General features: G+C 53.8%; 1 protein-coding gene across 1 annotated transcript in view; it reads left to right on the forward strand.

Moving 5' to 3' along the window:
- ONECUT3 (one cut homeobox 3) overlaps positions 1-16,326 on the forward strand; it is a 32,136-nt gene extending 15,810 nt beyond the window's left edge. The window contains exon 2 of the mRNA XM_026111183.2: positions 15,310-16,326. Within this exon, the coding sequence (XP_025966968.1) occupies positions 15,310-15,602 (293 nt within the window). The 3' untranslated portion in view covers positions 15,603-16,326. The remainder of the gene's footprint in view (positions 1-15,309) is intronic.
- The last annotated feature ends 5,909 nt before the right edge of the window (positions 16,327-22,235 follow it).

The raw sequence follows: 22,235 nt of genomic DNA on the forward strand, positions 1-22,235 counted from the left end.
TTCCCCCCCTTCTCGCTCTCCTGTTCAAGGATTTTTCTAACAACATTTTATATACGTTTTATACACTCTCTTTGATGGCATTTTAATTTCAGCTGGCTACTCCTACCTTTAGGTTTTCGCTTCTTACATGCCAAAATCAAGCGATAGGTTGCTTTATATCTCAAATGAGAGACACCAACCAGCCGTGCTGGAGCTGGCTGGTGGGAAGCGCTGGAGCCAGGGCCCGTCTCCGCAGCCTCGCTGGCTGGGACCTCACGTTCCCCAAGAGAATAAAACTGTCACTCAGTTTCCTCAGAGAAATGTTACCCTTTATTTTATTTTATTTTATTTTATTTTTTCTACAAAAATGGGAGAAAAGGGACATGAAGGAAGATGGTGAAGTAAAAATAGTGAAAGCAGAGAGAGAGTGCTTGTTGGCTGCTTTCAGCTGAGGCTTTGATACGGCTACAATACAGAGCTGTGTGATCTCTTTTTTTTCTCTTTTCTTCACTTTGATCGCCTTTTTTTCTTTTCCTTTTCCTTTTCTCCTTTTTTCTTTTCTGTTTCTTTTTCTTTTTCTCTCTTTGCTTTTATTCTTTTTTCTTTTCTTTTTTCTTTTTCCTGATTTGCTTTTTCTTCCTTTGCTTTGCGTTTTTCTTTTTATTTTCCTTTTTCTTTCTTTTTTCTTTTTTCTTTTTCTTTTTCTTTTTCTTTTTATTTTTATTTTTCTTTTTATTTTTCTTCTTTCCTTTTCCCTTTCCTGTTTCTGTTTCCTATTTCTAGCTCTAGCTCTACCTCTATTTTTCTTCTCCTTTCTCTCTTGGAATATTTTGCTCAAAAGATTTTTTTTTTACAAAAGGAAATTAAATTTGGCCACAGAAGTAATTTTGTTTGACAAAAAAAATTGTTCAGGTACATTCACTGAGCCGTGAGTTTACGTTATTCACCCCCAGCTTCAGGTGGGGAAGGAACGGGGACAGCAGAGCTCGGACTGAGGGTATAATCCCAATCCGATGGGAATACGCAGGCGATAACGCCAGTCTCTCCTGTGCTCCCCCCTCGGCCCCGGCTCCCAGGCACGCACAAGCCTGTCCAAAGAGAAATCCCCACTTCCAGAAGTCCCTTGCCTTTGCCTCCCTCTTTACAAACCTTACCGCAAGCTCCCCAGCCAGTCACGTAGCGATCAAACTGATGTGCCAGCAATATCCAACACGTAGTTAAAGCTACTCGTGGGAGTTTCAATAAAATCGACAGGGCAGAATCAATGGTCTGCACCAGCTCTTCCCTGCCCCCACGGAGCCCTCCCCGGCACACGCGGCACGAAGCCGGGGGGGGGCAGGAAAAATATCCAGGCCTGCGAAATGCAGGCTGCGGGAGGGGGGGCCGGGCAGAGATCTGATTACAAATCTATCACATACTTCCCATGATTAATTGCTTCTTTACCAGAAGCAACAGCTCTGCATGGGGGTCATTTTTAAAGGTAACATTGGGTTGGAAGTTTTCTTTCGGCGCCGCGTTTGCGCCCGGACGCAAGCGTGGGCAGGTGCAGAGACGCATCCGCGGGCGAGGGAGCGGCTGGGAACATGGAGGCGAGCAGGAAACGGGAGCGGAGGTGCCGAGCGGGCAGCAGAGCGGGAGAGAAAGCGCTCCTGGCCACGGCCGCTGCCGTCATGGGCAGCAAATCATGGCCACTACATGCGCATACAGCACCAAGTCGCGATGCTGAGCTCTCCCACACTGCTGAGCGCTCCCACACTGCTGGGCTCATACTGAGCAAGATAGAGCCATTTAAAAAGCTTTTCCCAGGCAAAGTTCCCCATGCCCAGTAAGGAGATGTGGGAACCACCCTCCTTGGTGCACGGGGATGTTGCCCTGGTCTCCGTCTGGGAGGACACCTCCAGACTGGGGACCTTGGACACCACGAGGGGCCCCTGGTGCCACGTTAGCATGGGAGGAGTCCGAGGTTGTGTTCGTAGGTGATCCAGGCTGCAGTTGTGATAAAACCCCAGGACAAACATCGTGCCGGGGCAGGAAAGACTGGCCTGGACCTAGGGAAGGCAAAAGAAGTTGGAAGGAGGCACCACGGTAGATGAGCTCTGCTCAATCTCCTGGGGGCAGTGGGAGAAGTTACAGTCACCTCCTCATGAAGCCATCTCCCTTCCTCCCCAAATACTTCTGGTTTTGGGGGCCTGTGGGTTTTTTTAAGGCATTTAAGAGAGCAAAAGCAAAAGACATTTTCCTCAGGGCAATTTTTGGCCCTTCACAACTGGATTTGAAAAGGGCAGAAAGCAAAAACCTATATGGGAACAGAGGGCAGTTTGGATGGAGAAGAGTGATATTGGGCTCCGTTCTGGCTGGTTGCTCCCCTCCATGGCTGGAGATGCAGCTTTTCAGCAGTCCTTATGTAGCCCCATCGTATGAACGGCTCCTCTCGAACTGCCTGCAAGCTGCACGGGACACCAGGACCGCAGACTGGCCACCTCCGTTGGCACACCACGGCCTGGCAGGACAGCCGGTCCCATTTGCACGAGGCAGGGAGAAGGATCTGCCCCCCGAAACGCTAACCAAGCCCGGCCGGTTTGTGACCACAGGTCGATGCTGAACCACAGCTCATTGTGATTGCTTTTGTAGCTGGAGGCTCCAGCGCAGCCCAGAGAGCCCTTCACGGGAGCAAAGGCGACAACGGGCGTTTCGTGGCTGAACTCCAAGCTGGGGAATTGCTCGAAGCTCATTCAAAAAGCGGGAACGCGATTTCTCTTTGCTTCTCACCTGAAAAGACTTGGAGACCCCAAGCACTGCCCTGTGCGGTCAGACAGCCCTTTCCTCCCACCTCAGTGGGGACTGCATGTAACTGGTCCTTCCTCAATGCTCAGGGCAACGTTTTATCGGCCCAAATGGGACTCAGACTCTGGATTCAAGCCCCATGGGCAGGAAATAAGGACCAAGCCATTGCCCGGCTGGCACAGAGCTCGCAGGGAAAAGAGCCCTGGTGAAAACCCACCCGCTGCAATAGGCAAAACCGCTTCCGCCATGGGGAGCTGCCGGCAGGACTGCAAAGCCAGCCCGGGCTGGGCTAACGCTGCTCCCACCAAAGTCAGTGGCGAAACTCTGCTCTCGCTAAGTCGGGGTAAAGCTCGCGTTAACCTGAAAGGAAGAGCAAAGCGACTGGGCACGCTGAATCGGCACAAGACCACCCCGAGTAAAATATCGCCCGACTGCAGCCAAGGCGTGACCTGGATTTCACTTTTTGGCTCTGACGTACGACACGTTCAGATGAAGGCTGGTATTCGGAGGAGGGATTTTTTCAGGGTTGGGCGGAATGAGGGGGGTCTCGTTCCCTGCAAAGCATGTCGCTGCCTCTGTTGCTCCTCGGAGGCACTCCGCTCAAATTAAAACATCATCCATTGTAACACCAGCACCGTGTAATCCCTCGCAGATCAGCGCAATTACTCCTCGAAATATCCTGGGACCTGAACTAATAACGTCGAAGCGGCGCGTGAAGAGGCGCTAGCTCGCAGCTCGCCTCACCTGCGGCGGCTCACGGCAAGTTTGTCCTGCCAGAGCTTCGTTTTTCAGGCGAAACGCACACGTTTTGCCTGGCACGGGGGCAGAGACGTGTTCACCAGCCCAAGGACCTGGCCCTGCTCTTTCCCGTCCCAGCTATGGTGTTAATGGAGGTGGCTCCACTGCACACAAGGGAAAAACGGGGGTTGACAGTGATCCCCCGGCCGAGGAGGGCCAATTCCCCAGAGCCCCCGTGCGTGGCCTGTGGCCGGCAGCGCTGGGGCCTGGTCTGGGAGGCCCCCGCGGGTCTCTGCTCGCCGCCTGTTAATTTTTTGTGCCGTTCCGTTAATTACGAGTGATTATTTCGCACCCCGTGTGTACGTGTGGGGATGGGGGTGAGCAGCTCCGACCGCGCTCCCCGGGGGTAAACCCCGGCGGGGGTCTGACCACGCGTGGGCCTATGGGGCGGCTGTCAGGGCAGGCCCGCCATCACCTCGCGGGGTCGTGAGGACGGCGGGCCCTGTGCTACCAACTGCCTCCCGGGTGTGGGGTCCCCGTCGTGGCCACCGTGGGCCGGGGCAGCGTGTGGGGTGGCAACAGTGTGTGGGGCGGCGTGTGGGGAGGTAATGGCATGTGAGGTGGTGTGAGGCGAAGCGATGGCATATGGGGTGGCAATGGGACGGCATGAGGGGAGGTGACGGTGTTGTATGGGGATGCGGAGCCGTCGGTGTGTGGGGCAGCTGTGGGGCAGCCACGGGGCAGTGTGTGGGGCAGCCATCAGCGTGGCCCCGCCCCGAAGTGCCGGGATGTGCCATTCCCCTGGCTCCCGGGGGTTGCAACGACCCCCCCCCCAGGGAAGCAGGTGGACTCGTCCAGCCCGTCGCCTCGTGTGTATGTGCGCGGTGGGTGGAATGTTCCATCGCGCTGAGAGTGTGTGCAGGGGGGGCGAGCTGGAATGTTCCATTCCCCCTCGGCAGGAGGGAGGCGCTGGAACGTGCCATTCCTCGCAGTGGGTAGGGGCGCAGCTGGGGCCGCCCACCGCCTCTGCAGGGGCGGCCCCGGACGCGCCTCGCCCCTCTCGGCCGCGGGGAGGCGCCTGCAGGGCGAGGGGCAGGGCCGGGCGCCCGGACTGTCCCACTGCAGCTCGGGCCGCGGGGGGGGCCGCCACGAGTGCTCCCTCCATCCGCGGGGGGGCGCCAGCGGGGCGGGGACGGCCCATCCCGTCCGCCGCGGGGGTGTGTGTGTGTGGAACAATCCATTTCCCGCTCTGCGGGGGGGGCACCCGGACGGTACCATTCCTCCAAGATGGCTGCCAGGTGGCAGGGTGGGGGCACCCCCGGGCCTTCCCCGGGGGAAATGGCCGCCACGGGCCAGCCGTGCCGCGAAGGCCTCCTGCGCCGTGGCCTCTGCGCTCCTCCCTGGCCCTGCCGCCCTCGCGTGCCACCGCAGCAGCCTCAGCCCCTGCTCCCCTGCCTCTTCCTCTTCAGAGCAGCGCCGACCCGCAGGAGATGCTGGGCAGGGACCGTATCGCGTGGTGAGGTGGGGTCTGGCCTGATTCTGGTCCTGCTGAGCAGCGGGAGGCTCAAGAGAAGGGCTCCGATCTGGGACCTGCCTCCTGCAACGCGCTGCTGGAGCCGAGGGATCACTTGAGAGCACCGAGAGCAGCCGGCGCGGTGCCGTGCGATGCCGAGGTGCCACGCACACAGCCAGCGCCTCGCACGCCATCTTTGCCTGCCGTCGCAGGAGCCGCAGCTGCGATCAGACCCTCCTGCCTGGTTTCTGAGGGCCCCAGACCCTGGCAAAAGCAAAACCGCTTAAATGCCCCAGCTGAGAGGATTACAGATTTTCCTGTTTTTTTACAGCACTGCAGTGCAAGAAAGCCAGCAGTCATTTGAGAATTGACTCAGCCAAACTGTATGGGAGCTTCCCACCTTACACCCGATCAATCCACCTGAGACCAGATCTAATCACAAAACACAGAAAACCATCCCTTTTTTCCCCACTGTTTTTCCTCTCTCTCCTCTCGAGCAAATGTTCCTTGGCTGATAACTGCTCTGGGCCCTCTCTGGACGCCTGCTCTTCACCGAGAGCAGCTCGGGAGGAACATGCGCTTTGATGAAATATGCTTCATTGATTCCTGAATTTGTTTATCGTTTCCACTCTAAGAGCCAGATCTTGGAGCTGCTGAAGGCAGCAGGAGCTTGGCAGGAGGAGCCTGATGGGAACAGACTGATGATGGGAACAAGAGTGTTGATAGTCACTTAGCAGTAGCCCCTGTTGATGCCAAAGGGAGATCCTTGCTGCTCCTGTTCTGTACTGCAGACCCATGGCACGAAGGAGCAAGCACAAGCAGCCCCACTGGGCTAGACTTCCCTGGCTCTTCTCCAGCGCAGCCCCAAGCATGGCCTCATGCATCACCTGCCACAGTCCTTGCTCTGCAGATGAGCCACAGGAATGCCTGGGTTTGGGGCTTGTACCCTCCCCATGGGGTCCTTGGTGCAGGGTCTGGGCACCCCTCTACCCCGTCATGGAGGCCAGGAGCCCCCAGATGATGAGCCAAGGCTGCCATCGTCCAGATGGATCTGGTGGGTGGAAGAGAAGCTGCGTCCTGGCATAGCTCACGGCCTGGCATGGGGCAGGAGGAGGCAGGATGCTTTTCATATCTGGCGTGATGGACCAGAGGAGCTGACCAACAACCCTGTTTGATGCAGCTCAATGCTGGGACCCTGGGCAAGAGGGTCCAGCTCTAGCCAAGGATACTGTCTTTGACTTTAGTGCCTGAAGTCAGCTTGTGTCTCCCCCATCCTCTGCAGGACCTGCAGCCCACCTGCTGCCAGCAGCCCCAAGGAGATGTCCTTGCTGAGCATGAGCAATCTCGGCTGCAGGTGCCAAACTCTCTTCCCTCCCCAAACTCTGCAACCAGGACCTGCGTGCACCAAAGCTGAGCACAAACCAGTGTCGCCATCTCTAAGGGAAACCTCTTTCAAGCGTTCACGGGTTTTCAGCTGTTGCCCCACAACCTTTCCCCGGGGCCTCCCTTGCTCCTGGAAGGCAACGACCTTCCCCCACTGCCTGCCCCGTGCATCTCTGCGGTCCCTCCCGCCGCCGCCGGCCACAGCCTGCTGCACTGCCTGACTCCAGCACTTCATTAGCACCAATTTGCTCTCATCACACTAAGTGGCAATGACTAGGGAGAAGAGTAAGGAGAAGAGCTCAGCTGGCAGAGGACTCCGAAGGCACCTGTGCCCAGCCCTGCCTCACAGCAGGCAGCTGGTCCAGTCCCAGCCCCCAGCACCAGCACTGAGCAACTCATGACTGCAGTGGTCTGCACTGAGATCCACTCTCTGGGGGCCTGGTGCTGTACTACAAGAGGCAGCCGATCGCTGTCCGAAAGGTCTGGAGAGGGAGGAAACAAAAAGGGGACAAACAGGACAGGTGACTTTGCCATGGAGTAGGGGGATGGCAGAACCGGGCGTTGAGCCCAGTTGGTCCTGGGGAGAGCTGAGCAGGGGAACTAGATCTCCCTTAACAAAAGTCTCTGGGCTGTGCTCCAAAACGGAGTCAAAATTAAACCTCTGCACAAAGGAAGCAATTTTACCAGCAAAAACAGGTTTTCAAGTCAACTGAAACCATTTCCTCCTGTGTCTGGAAGATGCAGCCGGCTCAGCCCAGGGCTGTCTCTGTCAGTGCTGGTAGCAGATACACAGAACGAACAAACATAAAAACAGGGCAAACATGGAGAGATGGTGCCAAGCACCTGCACATGTCAGACGACAGACAAACTCACCGGCTTCAGCATCGGAAAAGCTGAAAATGTCACACCATTAAAAAACATGTAAAGCTTGAAAAGTCCAAGAAAGTCAGAGTGAGGTGTCCCCGCAGGGCTGGCATCGTTGCATTGCTTTGCTTTGGTTGGATCTCGATGGAGCTGCACGTTCAGGTGCAATGTGGCTCCGCTGGTTTCCTCCAGCCTCCTCCGGTCCCAGCCAAACCCCGTCCCTGCCTCTCAACAGCCGTGCGTTATCCAAGCGGATGGCTGAGGACTTGCTCTTTCACTTCCAAACCCTTCTTTCTGCCTGCCAACCTGCCTTGCTTTGGTAGCCACTGCGCTGTTGGGAAGGTGGCACATGGGGCCGGGGCTGGATGGTGCAGACGGCTGGTGGTGCCTTGCAGTCCTGTACAGGTCGATCGGAGCCGGTCGCTGGAAGAAGTCACTGAAGCTGCTTGCAAGGGAAGGGAAATGCACCCAACAACGCACACACGAGTGCTTAGTCTCATCTCATCTCCTAATTTGCAGCATTCAGAGGAAGATTTAATTTGCTGTATTCGAGAAAGCGGCTCGCCCTGCAGCATGCTGGCCGCATACCAATGATTGTGGGCTCTCCCCGGGGTCAGGACTCGTCCTCCGGCATCTCCCAGGGAAACCGGAGGGGAAGCACATCACCGCAGGGACACGCTCAGAGCCTGGGAACCCCCGGCCTCAGCAGAGGCCAGACACAGACTGTGCTCTGCAATGGGAGCAGAGCATCCCTCCAGCCCTCGGTGCTTCGCTTCCAACCCTGGGGCTGCCCCGTGTCCCAAGGGCTCACATGCTGCAGGTGCCGGCTCTGCCACGGCTAGAGGGCCCCGAGGCGTGCTGAGCTGGTCAAACCCCACTGCTTTTTGAGACCGGTTCTACACCAACAGAAGCACATTTGTACCATATCACAGCCTGGTGACTGGTTTCATCACTAGCAGGAGAGGTCTTACATTTCCCAAACGTTTTGTGCCCAGCATAACAACTTCTCCAAGTATAGACAACACGTCCAACACATCCCAGGTCTGATACCCAGGGAGCAGAGCCCAGCCATGCTGCTCTGAGCCGGCAGGGTCAGTGAGGGTGTAGCTCTGTAGACACGGTGCAGTTCCTAAAAGCGGCTCTTCTGGCTCTGGATGGCCTGTGGGTTTCCAGATCTGGTGGTTTCTAGAGTGTGGCCATTTTCATTCAGTGTGGTTCAAAGGTGTCGGGTGCTGTAGGACTCCCAGGAGCTTTTAAAACATCCTGCTCTCTTGAAGTCTGCATGGTTGCAGGGCTGCGGCATTGCAGGGTGGTGGCAGAGGACAGGCAGCACGAAGGATGCTCCCCGCTGTAAGTGGATATGTGAAACAGTGCAATTTTGCGTGTGCAAGAGATGGGCTTGCACCCTCCTCACCCATCCGTGCTGCCACTGTTGCGTCTCATCCAGGGCCTTAGGGAAACCTCACGCAGGGGCACTGGGCAGCAATGCCCAGGAGGAGGAGGAGGGCTCTGTGCACCCTGCTCTAGTGGGTGAAGTCACGGCACTGCCTTTCGGTCCTCCCGGCAGTGAGAAAACTTTTGGCAAGAGCAGGTGTCTGGCAGCGTGCAGGCGTGGGCTGGGCAGCGACGGTCACCGCCGTGTGCATCCTCCTCCGATGGAAATGGCCCTCAGCACCAGCTGAGTGACCCAGGCTGTCCCTGGGGCTGCTCGAGGTCTGCTTTTGCTTGAAATTCTTTGACTTCCATTGAAATCAGCAGTGTCGGTTTTCATGGTGGTTTTAATTATTTTACGAGGAAAACAAGTGCAATTAAAAGTGTCCCAAACTGCTCTGTTTCATGATTTAAAAAAGCCTTTAAAAATGGTGTTATTCCCTCCCATGGGGCTTTTATTTGTAAATATTGGGGGGAATGATTTTCCCTAGGTTTCTCTTCATGCTGTGGGGGACTTTTTGAGCCTGCAAAGATTTGTATTTCCACCACCTCCTGTTGCCTTCTGCTTTGGCTCCTGAGCTGCTCTGTTCAGTACAAAGCTCAGTACGGAGGCTTGGATGAGTATTGCGAGTGGCCAGGGTTGCAGCCTGCTGTTTTCTAGGCTCTCAGTTGCGATCTGAAACCCCGCTCACAGCAAACACTTATGCCTTCATTGAGGCAGACTGAAGAGTTGTGTGGTTAACAATAAATCCCCTTTGCCTATCTGTTCATTAGTTTTTGCACTCAAATAGAGTTTCAACAAGAAAGGCAAAAATTGTTTGCTGTTTTTGAATACTTTTTCTTCCCACACTGTTGTTCACTCACCCATCAGTGTTGAGTCTTTCCATCTAGAGAGGACACGAATTGGCTCAGACTCAAACCCTGCTCTGCCACAGGAGGCACTGGGTTATTCCCAGTTTGCTCAGAGCCGCAGCCCCCCCAAAATCTTCCAAAATGCTCTGGGCGGAATCTGAAACAATAACACCTATTGCCCAGCCCTACTGCCAAATGCGTCCCCTCTCTGTGAAAGAGATTTGGTTCGCTCTGCCCCTTCAAGAAGAGGGGGAAACTGAGGCAAAAAGAAGTGCCCCAGGGGCCAGACCCATCTCGAAGGCAGCAGTCTAGCGTGGAGAGACGCCAGCTTCACTCAGTGCCATTTTCCACCTGGTGCCCACCAGGGAAACCAGCCTGTCCTGCCTGTGCCAAGGAAGCCTGTCCCAGCCCGATCGACCACGCTCAGATAACCCCTCTCCATCCCTCCTTCCACCTCCCTTTGAGCCCCTAAATGCTCCCCTGTCCCCCTCACACTGCTACAAGCCAATTTGACAGGGAGAAAAAGAGAAAAGCTAGTGGTTTTTTTCCCTAACCTCGCTTACAGCCAGCATGCTGGCTCTGAAAGGCCCTGGCTGTCTTTTGTGATTTCAACAAATCACCAGCACTTAAGCAAAGTGGGCAGAAAATTACAGGTTGTATTGCAACTGAATGGAGAGGGAGAGCACGCTGGGGCTGAGAAAACAGAGGTTTGCGGGTATAATAGAGAAACCGCTGTCTGGCAGGCTGCGGAAGCCTGCAAAGCCATCAGGTATTAGTTAAATGCTTCGCAGAGTTCACGCTGCGAGGCATAATCGCAGCTTCTGAACAGCAGCCATTTGATTGTCTCTATTATGTCCCTTTAGAAATGATTTGGGAGATATTTTGCTTTGAGCTGTCAAGGTTAAGTCAAGGAAAACGCTCTCCCTCTGACACAAGTCTCCAGGGAGTTAGAAACCCCGAGCAGAAGCTCCTCTGGCGGAAGCGGGCGGGATGCCTTTGCTTCCAGAGGTCTTCCTCACAGTTTGCCTTCTAAGGTCCTGCCTCTGGCTTTGCTCCCTGAGGTTTATCTGCAGCCAGATCAGCTCTCTTGGTGATGAAGACGCACTAGGACTGTGTGCCTGGTGTCCAGAAGAAATGGGGTCTATGCAACTGCCAATCCTTCCTTGTAACTTCTGCGCTTGTTGGCCAATTGCAGCCAAACCTGGTTGAGTTGCTGAGGTCTCAGAAGTGCACATTTCGTGAAAGGGGCTGGGGAGAGGAGAGAGAGACATCCATAGCGGGGAGGTATGAGCTCAAGCCCTTATTAGGCATCAGAGCATCCACCCAGTCTATGCCCTGTGGCTATGGAGAACACCAGTTCTCCTCCCCTACCCTTGGTCCAGGTACCGTTGAGGTCCCCTCTGCCCCAGGAGAGCCAGGGAGCAGGACAAGTCAGAGGATAAACCCGGTACTTTAGGTGTTAGCTGGGGAAAATAACTCAGGGGAAAGGGCGGAAGCGTCCCCGAAGCGTGTCCCTGTCCCCGTGGAGTGGGGACAGGCCCAGAGAGCCCTAGAGGGACGTGGGCGAAGAACAGCATCAGGCAAAGGCTGAATCATTTGGAGTTTGGGCCTTGGAAAAGGGATTTTTGAAACACAAAGAAAAACCTCCCCTGTGCCCCTGGCCCTCTCCCGTCGCAGCACTTTCGGGGACTCCTGGAAGGCCCCGGCCGGGTCCAGCAGGTAAGACACCCCCCCCCCCCGTGAAAGCAGCCATGGGGGGATGAGGAATAGGAAAAAGAGCCTCCACTGGGGGTTGATGGCCGCTGTAAATAGATCTGACTAGCATCACTATCGATTTCTGTTGTGCGGAGCTGTAATTAGATTGAGCTGGGGAGAGGGGCGTTGGGCTGCGTCAGCAGAAAAATAAATTAATAAATAAACAAACGAGCGCAGGAAACGCGAGTCCCATCTGCGTCCGGCGTCGATGCCCACAGCTCCACGCCACCGGCCAAAAATAAGCAGGAGGTTGAGCAGGATGCGGCGCAGGGTGGTGTGGTCCCCTCTCCGGGCCATGTGCTGCCGGACTCTGCGCACCGCATCCCTTTGGAGAGAGGATGCTGTGGGCGCCCTTATGGCCCTTTTCTCCCAGATGGACCCGTTCATCTGCAGAACCCTGTGTCCTGTCCCAAAAATCACACCTTAACCCAGCAGGTTAAACTGGAGGAAAACCCAAATGCCTCAGCCTAGAGTCCTACAGCCACTCTGCTACATCCAGGCTCTTGCAGTGAGGCAGGTAGCCCTCCCCATCCCATCCCTCCCCATCCCAAACCTCCCTTTTAAAATCATCTCTCTCTAAGCAATGCTTGGCGCTCGTATTAATGCTGGGTCGCGGTTTTACCAACACCATGATTGTTAGCTTTTGCCTCGGAGCTGGCAGTTATTAATGGGCAGCTTGGTTAGTAATAATTACTCCTAATGTTTGAACGGGGGGAAAAAAATGTGGGTTTGAAAACTTGAAATGCTGGATCACAGGTTGGCGGCCTGATACTGCTGGTGGGACCAGGGCTGATACACAGGAGTGAAGGAGGACAGCCTGGATCCCAGTGGCTTTACTATAGTAATAACTGGGTTAGCACAAGCTGCAAACGATGCCGGCGCTAACACACATCACCTGACATTTCCCATGGGGGTATATATATTTATATTTGTATTTATATGTATGCATGTATTTACACATTTGTACATACATACACACAGTTATATATGCATGACATATATAAGATACAGAGATATATAGATGGTTTCTGTGGGATCCTCTGGGGGTCCCAAGCAGGTTACCTGCAGACTGAGATGGGGCTGCGCTCCTCTGTGCCGTGGCAGATGGGGCAGGGATGGCAGGAGGTGCCTCTGGTGATGCCGTGGGGCAGCTGGTCCCCAGTGCAGAGCCAACACTGGGTCCAGCACATGCTGCCCCTGGGTGCAGGGACCTGCCCCATGCCAGGAGCGGACCTCTTGCATCTCTGACTAGATGATGAGAGGAAAATGCGATGTCTACCTTAAACTAGGCACTCACTTTTAGACTGTTAGAGGTAGGTGGGATGTGTCTACCCCTCCCTAAATTAACCTAGAGCCAGGCCAACACGTTCCTGGGCTGTACAGGGGAAGCTGGGCTGGCTGGAGAGGGGCCGCAGGCTGTGCTGGGCTCGCAGCTCCCCACCTGCCTGTTTGGAGCACTGTGGCCCTGCTGTGCTCGCGGGATGGGTGCAAGGTGCCCACGGGTGGCACAAGGTCCCGCCAGCGACATCGGCACGGGGACAGACGGAGCATGCCGGGCGGAGCCAGGAAGGGGTGTGAGGGTGGGCGAGGGGTTCGTCAGGGTGAACACGTGCTGCTCTGAATGTGCGCATCACGGTGGGGAGGGAATTTTCCTGCTTGTTGGTTGGGTTTTGGGGGTGTTTTGGGGGGTTCTTTTAATTCATGTCTGGAAAAAGTCAAATTTTCTATAAAGGCTTTTTTTGTTTGTTCTTTTTGCAAGCATCTGATGGTCATAGGGTAGGTTTCCACTAAACCATTCTCTGCTGGCTGTTTGAGTAAGGTACCCCTGGGACAGGATCCCCCAGCACCACCAGGGCTGAAACTGTCTCTTGTCCCTTAAGATGATGGTTTCCAGCCTCTGAACTCAGAGCCTTTTGCAAAACCTGTGGGGGGAGGAAGGGAAGGGGAGGGGAGGGAAGGATTTCCTCTAACCAGCTTTACCAGGGATAACTGATTTGGATTTAATGTATTTGCTCATGCCAGTCCTGCTATCTCCTATCCCCTGCCCCATGCGCTGAGCCAAGCGGGAGCAGAGCCGCTCCTCTGGGACGGGGCCAGGACAGTGTCCAGCAGCTGGGGAAAAAGGGTTAAATTTGTTGGATGAATTACCTGTCAAAAATGCTGCACTGAGCTCTAGATCTCTCCAGCTTTGAGTGGAAGTGGTGGATATCATCCTTCGCTGTTAGTTCAAGGTGCCTATGGTGTAAAGAGGAAAGGTAGGGCAGGCAAGCTTAAGAAAAAAACGAAGAAAAGACCTTGCTTTTTCTCTAATTAGGAAGAAGTGATTTGCACTTTAAGCACAGTCCCCTTACTCCTCCTTTTCCAGATTCAGGATAGGCTGTATGGCTGCCTGCTGTGTTGCTGAGCCTGGAAATAAGAGGTGTGTTTGTGTAGCAGAAGGGTAGTTAGCCAGGAGGGAACAACCGGCCCATGGACCCAAGCAGCCATCCCATCACTGCGGCAGCGGCTTTCAGCCTTGACCTCTGGGCTCTTGGAGGGCTGTGCACCAGCTGTAAGAGACTCCTGGAAGAGCCTGAGAGAAGCAAGTTGACATCTGTCATCTGGCAGCCTCTGGAGAATGAACATCTCAAAGGACCTGCACCCTCGCTGCAAAATTCTTTGGAAGATCCAAACTGAAAATCCTAAAGGGTTGAAAACTGCCTCTCTGTTCGGGACAAGAGTGGGGCTCTCCTCGGAAAGGTTTTAGACCACAATTTCCTGGCTATTTTTTCTAAGCTCCCTGGAGGAAATGGTGTGTCCCCAGCCTTGGAAGGCTGGATCCATGCCCTGCCCTGTCGATGGGCACCTCGTGCTCCAGCAGTGCCCTCATGTATCCAGCCAAGTCCTGACCCAGACAAGGTCCTGAGCACCCTGATCTCACCTTGAAGTTCAGTATAGCTTTGAGGTTGGCCCTGCTTCAAGTAGGTGCTAGACCAGCAACCTGCACGAACCTCAATTATGCTATGAGTCTGTAACTCTCTAGGAAACATTGTAGAAAAGGACCCCTGTTCTCACCACTTCGGCCAACAGACTGCTTGATATTCCTGCAATTGAAGTTCATATATTTACCAAAATCTGTATAGCCACATCCTTCCATTCCTTGCATACAGCATGGAAGCATCACAGGGGCTTTGCTGGTTCCCCACACCTGATTTCCATTTGCCGCTCAAGGCAGACAGCACCTCTGTCCTGACCTACTGCTCAAGCCAAATCAGTAGGGAAGATTTTAATTAGGTACTGGTTCAACCTGACACATATGCCGAAGGATATGGTAGCAAAGGAACATAGGAAGCCTGAATTTCCTGGAGTTTCAGACCACTGAGGCTGTTCTTCAGCCTCAGGAGACAGGAAAACCCCTTTCCAGACCAGGTGGAAACAAGGACACTTGTTCCATTCTTGTGTTGGCTGCAGACGAGATTTCTCATACCATCCCTGTCCTCAGCTATTCCCTGCTGGTTTGGAGTTGGCAGCTGGATGCGATGGCCAAGAGATGCTGGTTCCTGAGTCCTCCAGCAAGATCAGCAGAGACAAGGAAGAGGCAATGGAGCCCGTGCCAGAGTACAAGCAAGGGAGGGAGGCTGATGGACAACCCCCAGGATTTAGGAACCGGGCAGGTCCCAGTAGCCAAGCAGTGAGAGCAGGGGCGGGCCAGGAATTTCATCTACCCCTAGTGCCAGGGTCGTCAGGAGATGCTGAGACTTTCCCCAGCCATCTGAAGAGTTGCTTGCATTGCCGGGTTTCACCCAGGCTTTTCTCAGCCTGATGTTCAAAGGGGCTGTTGTCCCATCTCAGCAGAAGCCCAAGAGGCAAAGGGAGGAAGAGGAGGGAGGTAGCCAAGGGAGTGGTGGGCAAAAAGCCAGCAGCTTTACTAGAGGGAAGGGCCTGGTTTTGGGAGGCAGCCAGGCAACCTGCAAGCGGGCCAGGTTGGTCAGCACCAATTAATGGCCCTGTTCTCTCTTTTGAACATCTAGCTTGCAAACGCAAAGAGCAAGAGCAGCAGAAAGACAGGAGCCTGCAGCCCAAGAAGCAGCGGCTGGTCTTCACGGACCTGCAGCGCCGCACCCTGATCGCCATCTTCAAGGAGAACAAGCGCCCGTCCAAAGAGATGCAGATGACCATCTCCCAGCAACTGGGCTTGGAGCTCAACACCGTCAGCAACTTCTTCATGAATGCCCGCCGGCGGTGTATGAACCGCTGGCAGGAGGAGCCAGGCACCAACCCCGGGGTCCCTTCTTCTTCTACAAGCACTTTCTCCAAAGCATGATGTCCCCCAGCCCTCCCTGCCCTTTCCCGGATGTCCTCCTCATGACAAAGCCAACCCCAGACTCACATGCATACCCCCAGCGGCCGAACCGACCGGGGTGGGTGCTCTTGGGCGCTGCGAGTCCGTCAGCCTCCCGAACCCTCAGTCGCGTCCTGCTGCCGTATCCTCCACGCTCATGGAGGAGGAGAAGGGTTTGCAACTGGGTTGGTTCCTCTCCCGCAGGAGGGCTAGGAGGAAACCCCCAGCGGAGCGAAGGACGACATGGAGGGAGGGGGAGGGCGAGGTGCTGTTTTTGAAGCATCCCTGCCACAAAACCTTGTCTTCACCCACCCGCCAGGGTCCAGCCCTCAAGGAGAGGGGCACCTTGTCTCCTCCGGTCCCCCCCAACCTCAAGGTGTCCACAAGGGCCACGCAAGGTGGAGGGGTAAGGGCGGTTGAGATACAAGAGGTGGAGCCACGGGGACAGGCACTGGCACAACCCCAACAAACTGGGGCCAAAACCCCGTGTGATTTAAGGAGAGACAAGCAGGGAAAACTCTCCATGGCTGCAGTCTCTGGTTCTTGAAGCTTCCTACACCCCTAAGGTGCAGCGAGGTTTCCCAAAGCAGCCTGATCCTCTCTCCCACTGAAACACGGGCGTTTCTGCCCCTTGAAGCTTTGGGAAACCCGGTCGAGGCCTTCCCTGCACCCCTGGGTGCTTCGGTCTCCTCCGCAGGCACCTCCCTCCCACCCACCCTGCGATGCCCCCAAGAGCACCCACCACCCCCCAGCCCCGAGCCCCCATGCACACGCACACCCCACCCCATGAGAGCACCCATCCCCTGGATCCCTCCCAGACAAACTCCATGGCGAAAGAGGCGGCGGAGGCACCACGTTGCTGCGACCGCCCGCCGCCGCCCGCCCGAGCATCTCCGAGCACCAGACCGCAGCCCGGCAGCCGGAGGGGGACTGCAGCTTGCACTGTGTCGCCTAGAGCCCAAGCAGGTCAAGAAGCACATTTTAGCTACAGAAATCGGGTATTTAAATAGGAATTGCGTGAAAGGAGATGGGAGGAGAGACTTCGAAGGATCTGATCTCTCCCGGTGACTGGCTCAGCGGGGCCAGGCTGGCTCCACCACGTTTGCCGCTTGGTTTCTGGTTCACTTTGCGGTTGAGGAACGAACTCAGACACAGCACTGTTTTGTTGGCTTTGTGTCTCGCCCCATCCTCCCCTCCACACACACTGTTGTCCCCCGCTCCCCGTCTTCATCTCTGCTACCAAAGAAATTGAAAAAACCAAAAACCAAACAACAAAAATCCCTCCAGGGAAGCAACGTCGGTGTATGGTGGAAAAAGCAAATCCCGCGGATCTGGTTGCGAAATCAAGCCCTGTGTGTGAGAAAGGGGAGAAAAAAAATCCCCGATGAGAAAGGGAAAAATAAACCAAAAAAGAATAATAATATAAAGGGGAAAAAAAAAAAACCCTACCAAACAAGCTCAATGAAAAGACCGGCAACTTACAAAAAGACAACAGATTTTTTTTTTTTTGTGCCAATTAACAACCTGCCTTAAACGCGAAATTCTGGAGCAATGGTACTAGCTTCGAAATGATTGTTTCCTCCGAGCTCTCGATGGTGACTTGTGCCATATAAAAAGCAATCACAAGGCCAAACCGTTACAATCAGCTGTTGCCCCAGCCGCGGATGCAGCCGCCCTCGCGGGCGCCTTGCCAAACTCCGGGCCTCCTCGGGGGGAGAAGGAGGTGCCGCAGGGAGCAGAAAAGGCTGGGAGAGACTTGGGGAGGGAGGGGAAGGCGAGGTCCCCTCCTTCCCCCACCACTTGGGGAAAAAAAAAGAAATCCTCCAAAAACAAACACAAAAAAAAGGGACAATATTGAATTTATGCGGGTAAAATAGTACCATCTGTGTTCTAGCGCTATGGTTTCTTCGATTCACTTTACTTTGAAAGCGATCTGTTGTGTAACAGGAAGGCACCTTGTTGAAAAGAAGGAAAGAAAGAAAAAAAAAGTGTGTACGTACACCAAAAAAAATAACCACCCTCAAAAAAAGAGGAAGGAAAGAATGAAAGAAAGAAAGAAAGATCCCTGCAGATGCAGCCCTAACCTGTTGCAATCACCAGCGAGGTTAGAGGATGTCTTTCGGACAGTTTTACCAAAGAGCTCATGGGGTAGGTGGGAGGTGGAGGGGCTGGGGGTGTCAGACTCGACACGGTCACACCAAGCTGAAGCAATTTCCTGCTAGAAAGAGAGGGCAGGAGAGTGGGAGAGAGAGATGGAGAGAAGGAAGGACCGGGAAATGGCAGGTGCCACAGTGTATTTTGCCAACCACAACCAAAAAAAAAACCTAATGGCAAAGCAAATCTCATTCCCCAGGACCCCGCTCCCCGCCACTGATTTTCCCCTAACGTTGTTTCTTCTTGTCTTGTCGTGACGTGGTGACGATGGTGGTGGATCCCTGAACCCCATCGAGTAGTATTCAAGGGCTGAAAAGCCAGGAAGGGGGCCTTGGTTTGGGAAGTGAAAAACACACAGAAAAACAGAAAAAAAAAGAAAAGAAAAGAAAAAAAAGAATAAATGCCACAGGCCCTCAAGGATGCAAAGACATTTCTAGTGAGAACCCAAGAATAAAGGCTACCTCACTTGAGTTTTCAATTTTTGTGATTTGAAAATCACGTCTGATACCAAAGATTTTGTTGCCTTGTCTGGTCTGTGCTGGAAATGCCACTTTCCCTGCTACCCCGGGATGGTCGGCCGAGACCTCCCCGCCCCGCTCGGGGCCACCCACCGCCCACCCCTCCAGACCCCTCCTTGCAGCCCTGTTGAGTCCCCAGAGAGCGAGCGCAAGAGAGAAGGCGAGCAAGCGACCCCGGGATGGTAGCGTGGTAGATGAGTGCCTTTTTCTTGTACCAAAGGTGTGTGGCCATTTCTTTGCTCCTCTGCTTTGATCCTCTAAAGACTCACTATTACCTCAGCTCTCCAAACAGATGGATTCTGGCAACTCTTGTAGTCTTTGGGTGTTGGGATGGAGAAAAAAAACCCTTGTCCTAAAATAATAGAAAGCGTCCCCCTTTCCTCCCTCTGTGGGAAATGTGCATTATTTCCCGGGCGTATTCCTCCTATTGGACCTCCCTGTGCCCTCAAACCTGGCCTGGTCCCCAGTCCCTCCGTCCAGCCCCTCTCTCCTGCCTGGCTTTTCCCCAGGAGCATCAGCCTTGTGTCTTGGTCCATGATTACGGCCCTTCTCACAGGACACCGATGTAGGGATGTGGAAGGGGTTTGCCCCATGTCCTGCATCAGTTGAGCTCACTGGGACCATGCAAAAGCCAAAGAGATGAAAGCCTGTATTTCATCGCTGGATATTTCTTCCTCACTCAGCTCAAACTTGGGCTTTTGTTTCCCGTTGCGGAAGCACGGACAGAATTTGTGGCGTTTCTGGAAAGGCGAAGGCAGAAACGGCAGGGGAGGACACGCTCCATGCTTGGAGGACCTCGCCGAGCTGCTGCTGCAATGTGGCATCTGGCCAGCACAAAGCCTCACCGTCAGCTTTCTCCAAAGCCCTCTTTTAGTGAGTGGTTTGGAGCTGTGAAAAGTGCGGGCAGGAAATTCTTTAAAGTTCCTGACGGGGCGTTTTTGGCCTGTTGGGCAAGGGGGGTGTAGCGGGGTCTGCTCCACTCCCCAGCTCTGCGGTCGTGCTGGGAAACGGTCTCCACAGCAGCATCGACCAGTCTGGTGCAGAGGGGAGTCCCACGACACGGCTGAGAGCCTCTCCTGTACCGCTGTCTTCGCTGGGCAGTTTTCGGAGGTGAGGAGCAGAGCTTGGCCTCCCGGGCTAAAACATCTGCTCCGACAGTCGAGGCTGTGAAAGCCTCGTTGTCCTCTTCACACCTCGGCCTCTGCCTGGGAGGCAGGAGTCAGCGAGCACCCTGCAGTCGTACAGGACTCAACAGAAAGTATCAAATGCAACCAGTAAAGTCCCAGAGTTTCCAGTTTGGTCACATTACTGGTTAGAGATTGATTCAGCTCAAACTGATTCTTTCCTATATTTTTTTTTTTTCTTCAGTTCATAAGAAGCTTTAAAAATTACCATTTTGCGCTGAATTAAATATTTTGTTCCAAATAAAAAGAAGGATTTTGTTTGCTTTAAAAAAGGCAATGGAAGCAGCCCCTAGAAGAAGATGCTCTTCCACATAAAACTCCAGGATGTCTAATTTAGGGAAATGTTGGGGGTTGAATTGTACCTACTTGGCTCCTTTTTTTTTTTTTTTTTTTCTTCTTTTTGCTGAATAAAGATATTCCAGCTGAAACAGCAGCAAATTAAAAAAATGGTCCAGAGCAGTTGGGGCAGCTCATGTCCCTGCTTATGGAAGAAGAAGAGTTTGAGCTGAACAATTTCATTCCCGTTGGCCACAGAGTAAACGCGGGATAGCACAAACCTCGAGGATACCCAGTCTCCTATTCCTGCCTGTTTAAGGCCTGGACATTGCCCAGCTGTGGAGCTGAGAGGCCCTTTCCCAGCGGGCTGGGAGCAAACCCCGATTCAGGCGATGTCCCTGTGCAGACACACAGTCTCAAGAGCTTCAAATCAAAGCCAAGCACAAGCACGTGCTTAAACGCTCTCCGGGACAGGGCTGCTCCACCGAAACAGGGTCTGCCCAAGGCGACTCAAGAGAAACGGGTCGCTTTGAACTGGACCAAACTTGCCCAGGGCCAAAATCCCCACGGCGCTGAGCCTGGATCGGAAGGAGTTTCCCGTATTTGTGCCTGAGCCCCGCTCACGTGAGCAGCAACCACGGGCACCGCAGAGCCGGCCCCAACCCCTCCATCCCACAGGCTGAGCAACCCAAAAGAGCAGGTTAGACCATCCCCAAACCACATCACCTCCCCGGCCCCCATCTTCCCTCCTCTCCCGCTCCACATTATTGCCTTGGCCAGATCTTGCCCGGCCCCCGGCCGCCCCACACCGCTCCTACCTAATACCCACATGGCTTGTGATACCAAAGACGTTCTCTATGCAGGAGAAAGCCTTCTTTTCCACCCAGCACAGACCTTACAAGCCTTTGACAATGTTCTCTGAAATACCTCAAAATATTTAATGTATAGTTTATGTGATAAAAAAAAAATTACTTAGCTAGTTTTTGGAATTTGTGACTTGAAGCTTTATACTGTTAAATTATAATTTTGCAGAAGACGGCATGTTCTTATTTCTTTGACGCGTTCAATGGGAGACATATTGAATGTTAAGGAAATGAAAGCTGGTTAGTTTCACGATTAAAAAAAAAGAGAGAAAGAGAGAGAGAAAGAGAGAGAGAAAGATTAAAAAAAAAGGACCCTTGGAGTTTACAGATTTCATATTTAAACAAGTCCTTTTAAAAAAAAGAAAAAAAAGAAAAACTAATAATGATGACGATACCTTTGCGTTCAGATGTGTTACTTTTCTCTGAGTCATGTCGTACAAGAGTATTTATTATATGTGTTCTGTGTTCAAATGTAATTTAAAGAAGACAAAAAAAGACAAAAAAAAGACAAGATGAAAATTTGATTTATGCATGAAAAAATATACTCTTTCTTGAAGTAATGTAATAATTATTCGGGGAGGGGAGGTCGGGTGGGAGCGGGAGGGGACAAACTGTGCTTTTTTGTCCACACGTTTTCATTTGATTAGGACTTCTCTGCATGGATCATGTTTTCGAGTCACTCAATCACGGGAGATCTGTTGTTTATCCCTTTGGTTTGTTTGTTTGTCTGTTTTCTTCCTTTCCTTTCTGTGCAAATTGTGTTGTACCAACACCAGGAGGTAGAAGAAGCCCCCGTGCGCAGCAGACGGGCAGGAGGGATGCTCGGAGGACAACCCCGGGGAGGACGGGGCACACGGCGCGGCCCCGTGCCCGGCAAACAGGGTAAGGGTATCGGGGCACGGGACCCCGCCGTGTGTGCCCTCTCACCCCATCCGGCTCCTCCACGCAAAACCGACCCCACGGGGGTCCAGCTCCTTTCCTTGGTTTGGGGTTTTTTTTGCTTTATCCAGATCTGTTTGTCCACTGAGGTGTCAAATCACAAGTGTCTTTGTGCAGAAGAGAGAAAGAGAGACAATCAGCCACAATGACCTGTGTAGCTAAGGCCGCGGGGCTCCTCGTGTGCTCTGAGACAAGGGAAACGGCCCTCGCACCCCGAGACCACCCACACCACCCCCTCTTGTTGGCCCCCTGAGCCAGAAGGACACAAGGGCTGAGATCCTTCTGAGCTGCTGAGGCGACACGGACACCGAGTTTCCGTCCTTCGGGTGGCCTTGAAGACCTGCCTCTGTTTCCCACCCTGCAAAAAAGGGGAGCTGAAGGAGCTGCAGCTGGTGCAGCGTTAACACTGACCATCCAGCTCCAGGAATGATGCCTCTTTCAGTGGACCTCCTCCACGAGGACTCATTTAGGGTCAGTGGCACCACCCAGCAAATGGTGTCTGCTCGTGCAAGGCTTTTGCCTGCCACCCAGCCTTGCTCTAGCCCTGTATGTAGGCAGATGGGGAAGGGCAGGAGGAAGAGGAGTCTGGCTGGTAGAAAAGGTCCTGGAGGACACCAGCCCACCAGCAGGTCTCAGAGGGGCTTGGGAGGTCCCCTGGCTGCGCTATAGAGCTAGGGAGCC

Source organism: Dromaius novaehollandiae, chromosome 25 (assembly GCF_036370855.1).
Source record: "Dromaius novaehollandiae isolate bDroNov1 chromosome 25, bDroNov1.hap1, whole genome shotgun sequence".
NCBI lineage: Eukaryota > Metazoa > Chordata > Aves > Casuariiformes > Dromaiidae > Dromaius > Dromaius novaehollandiae.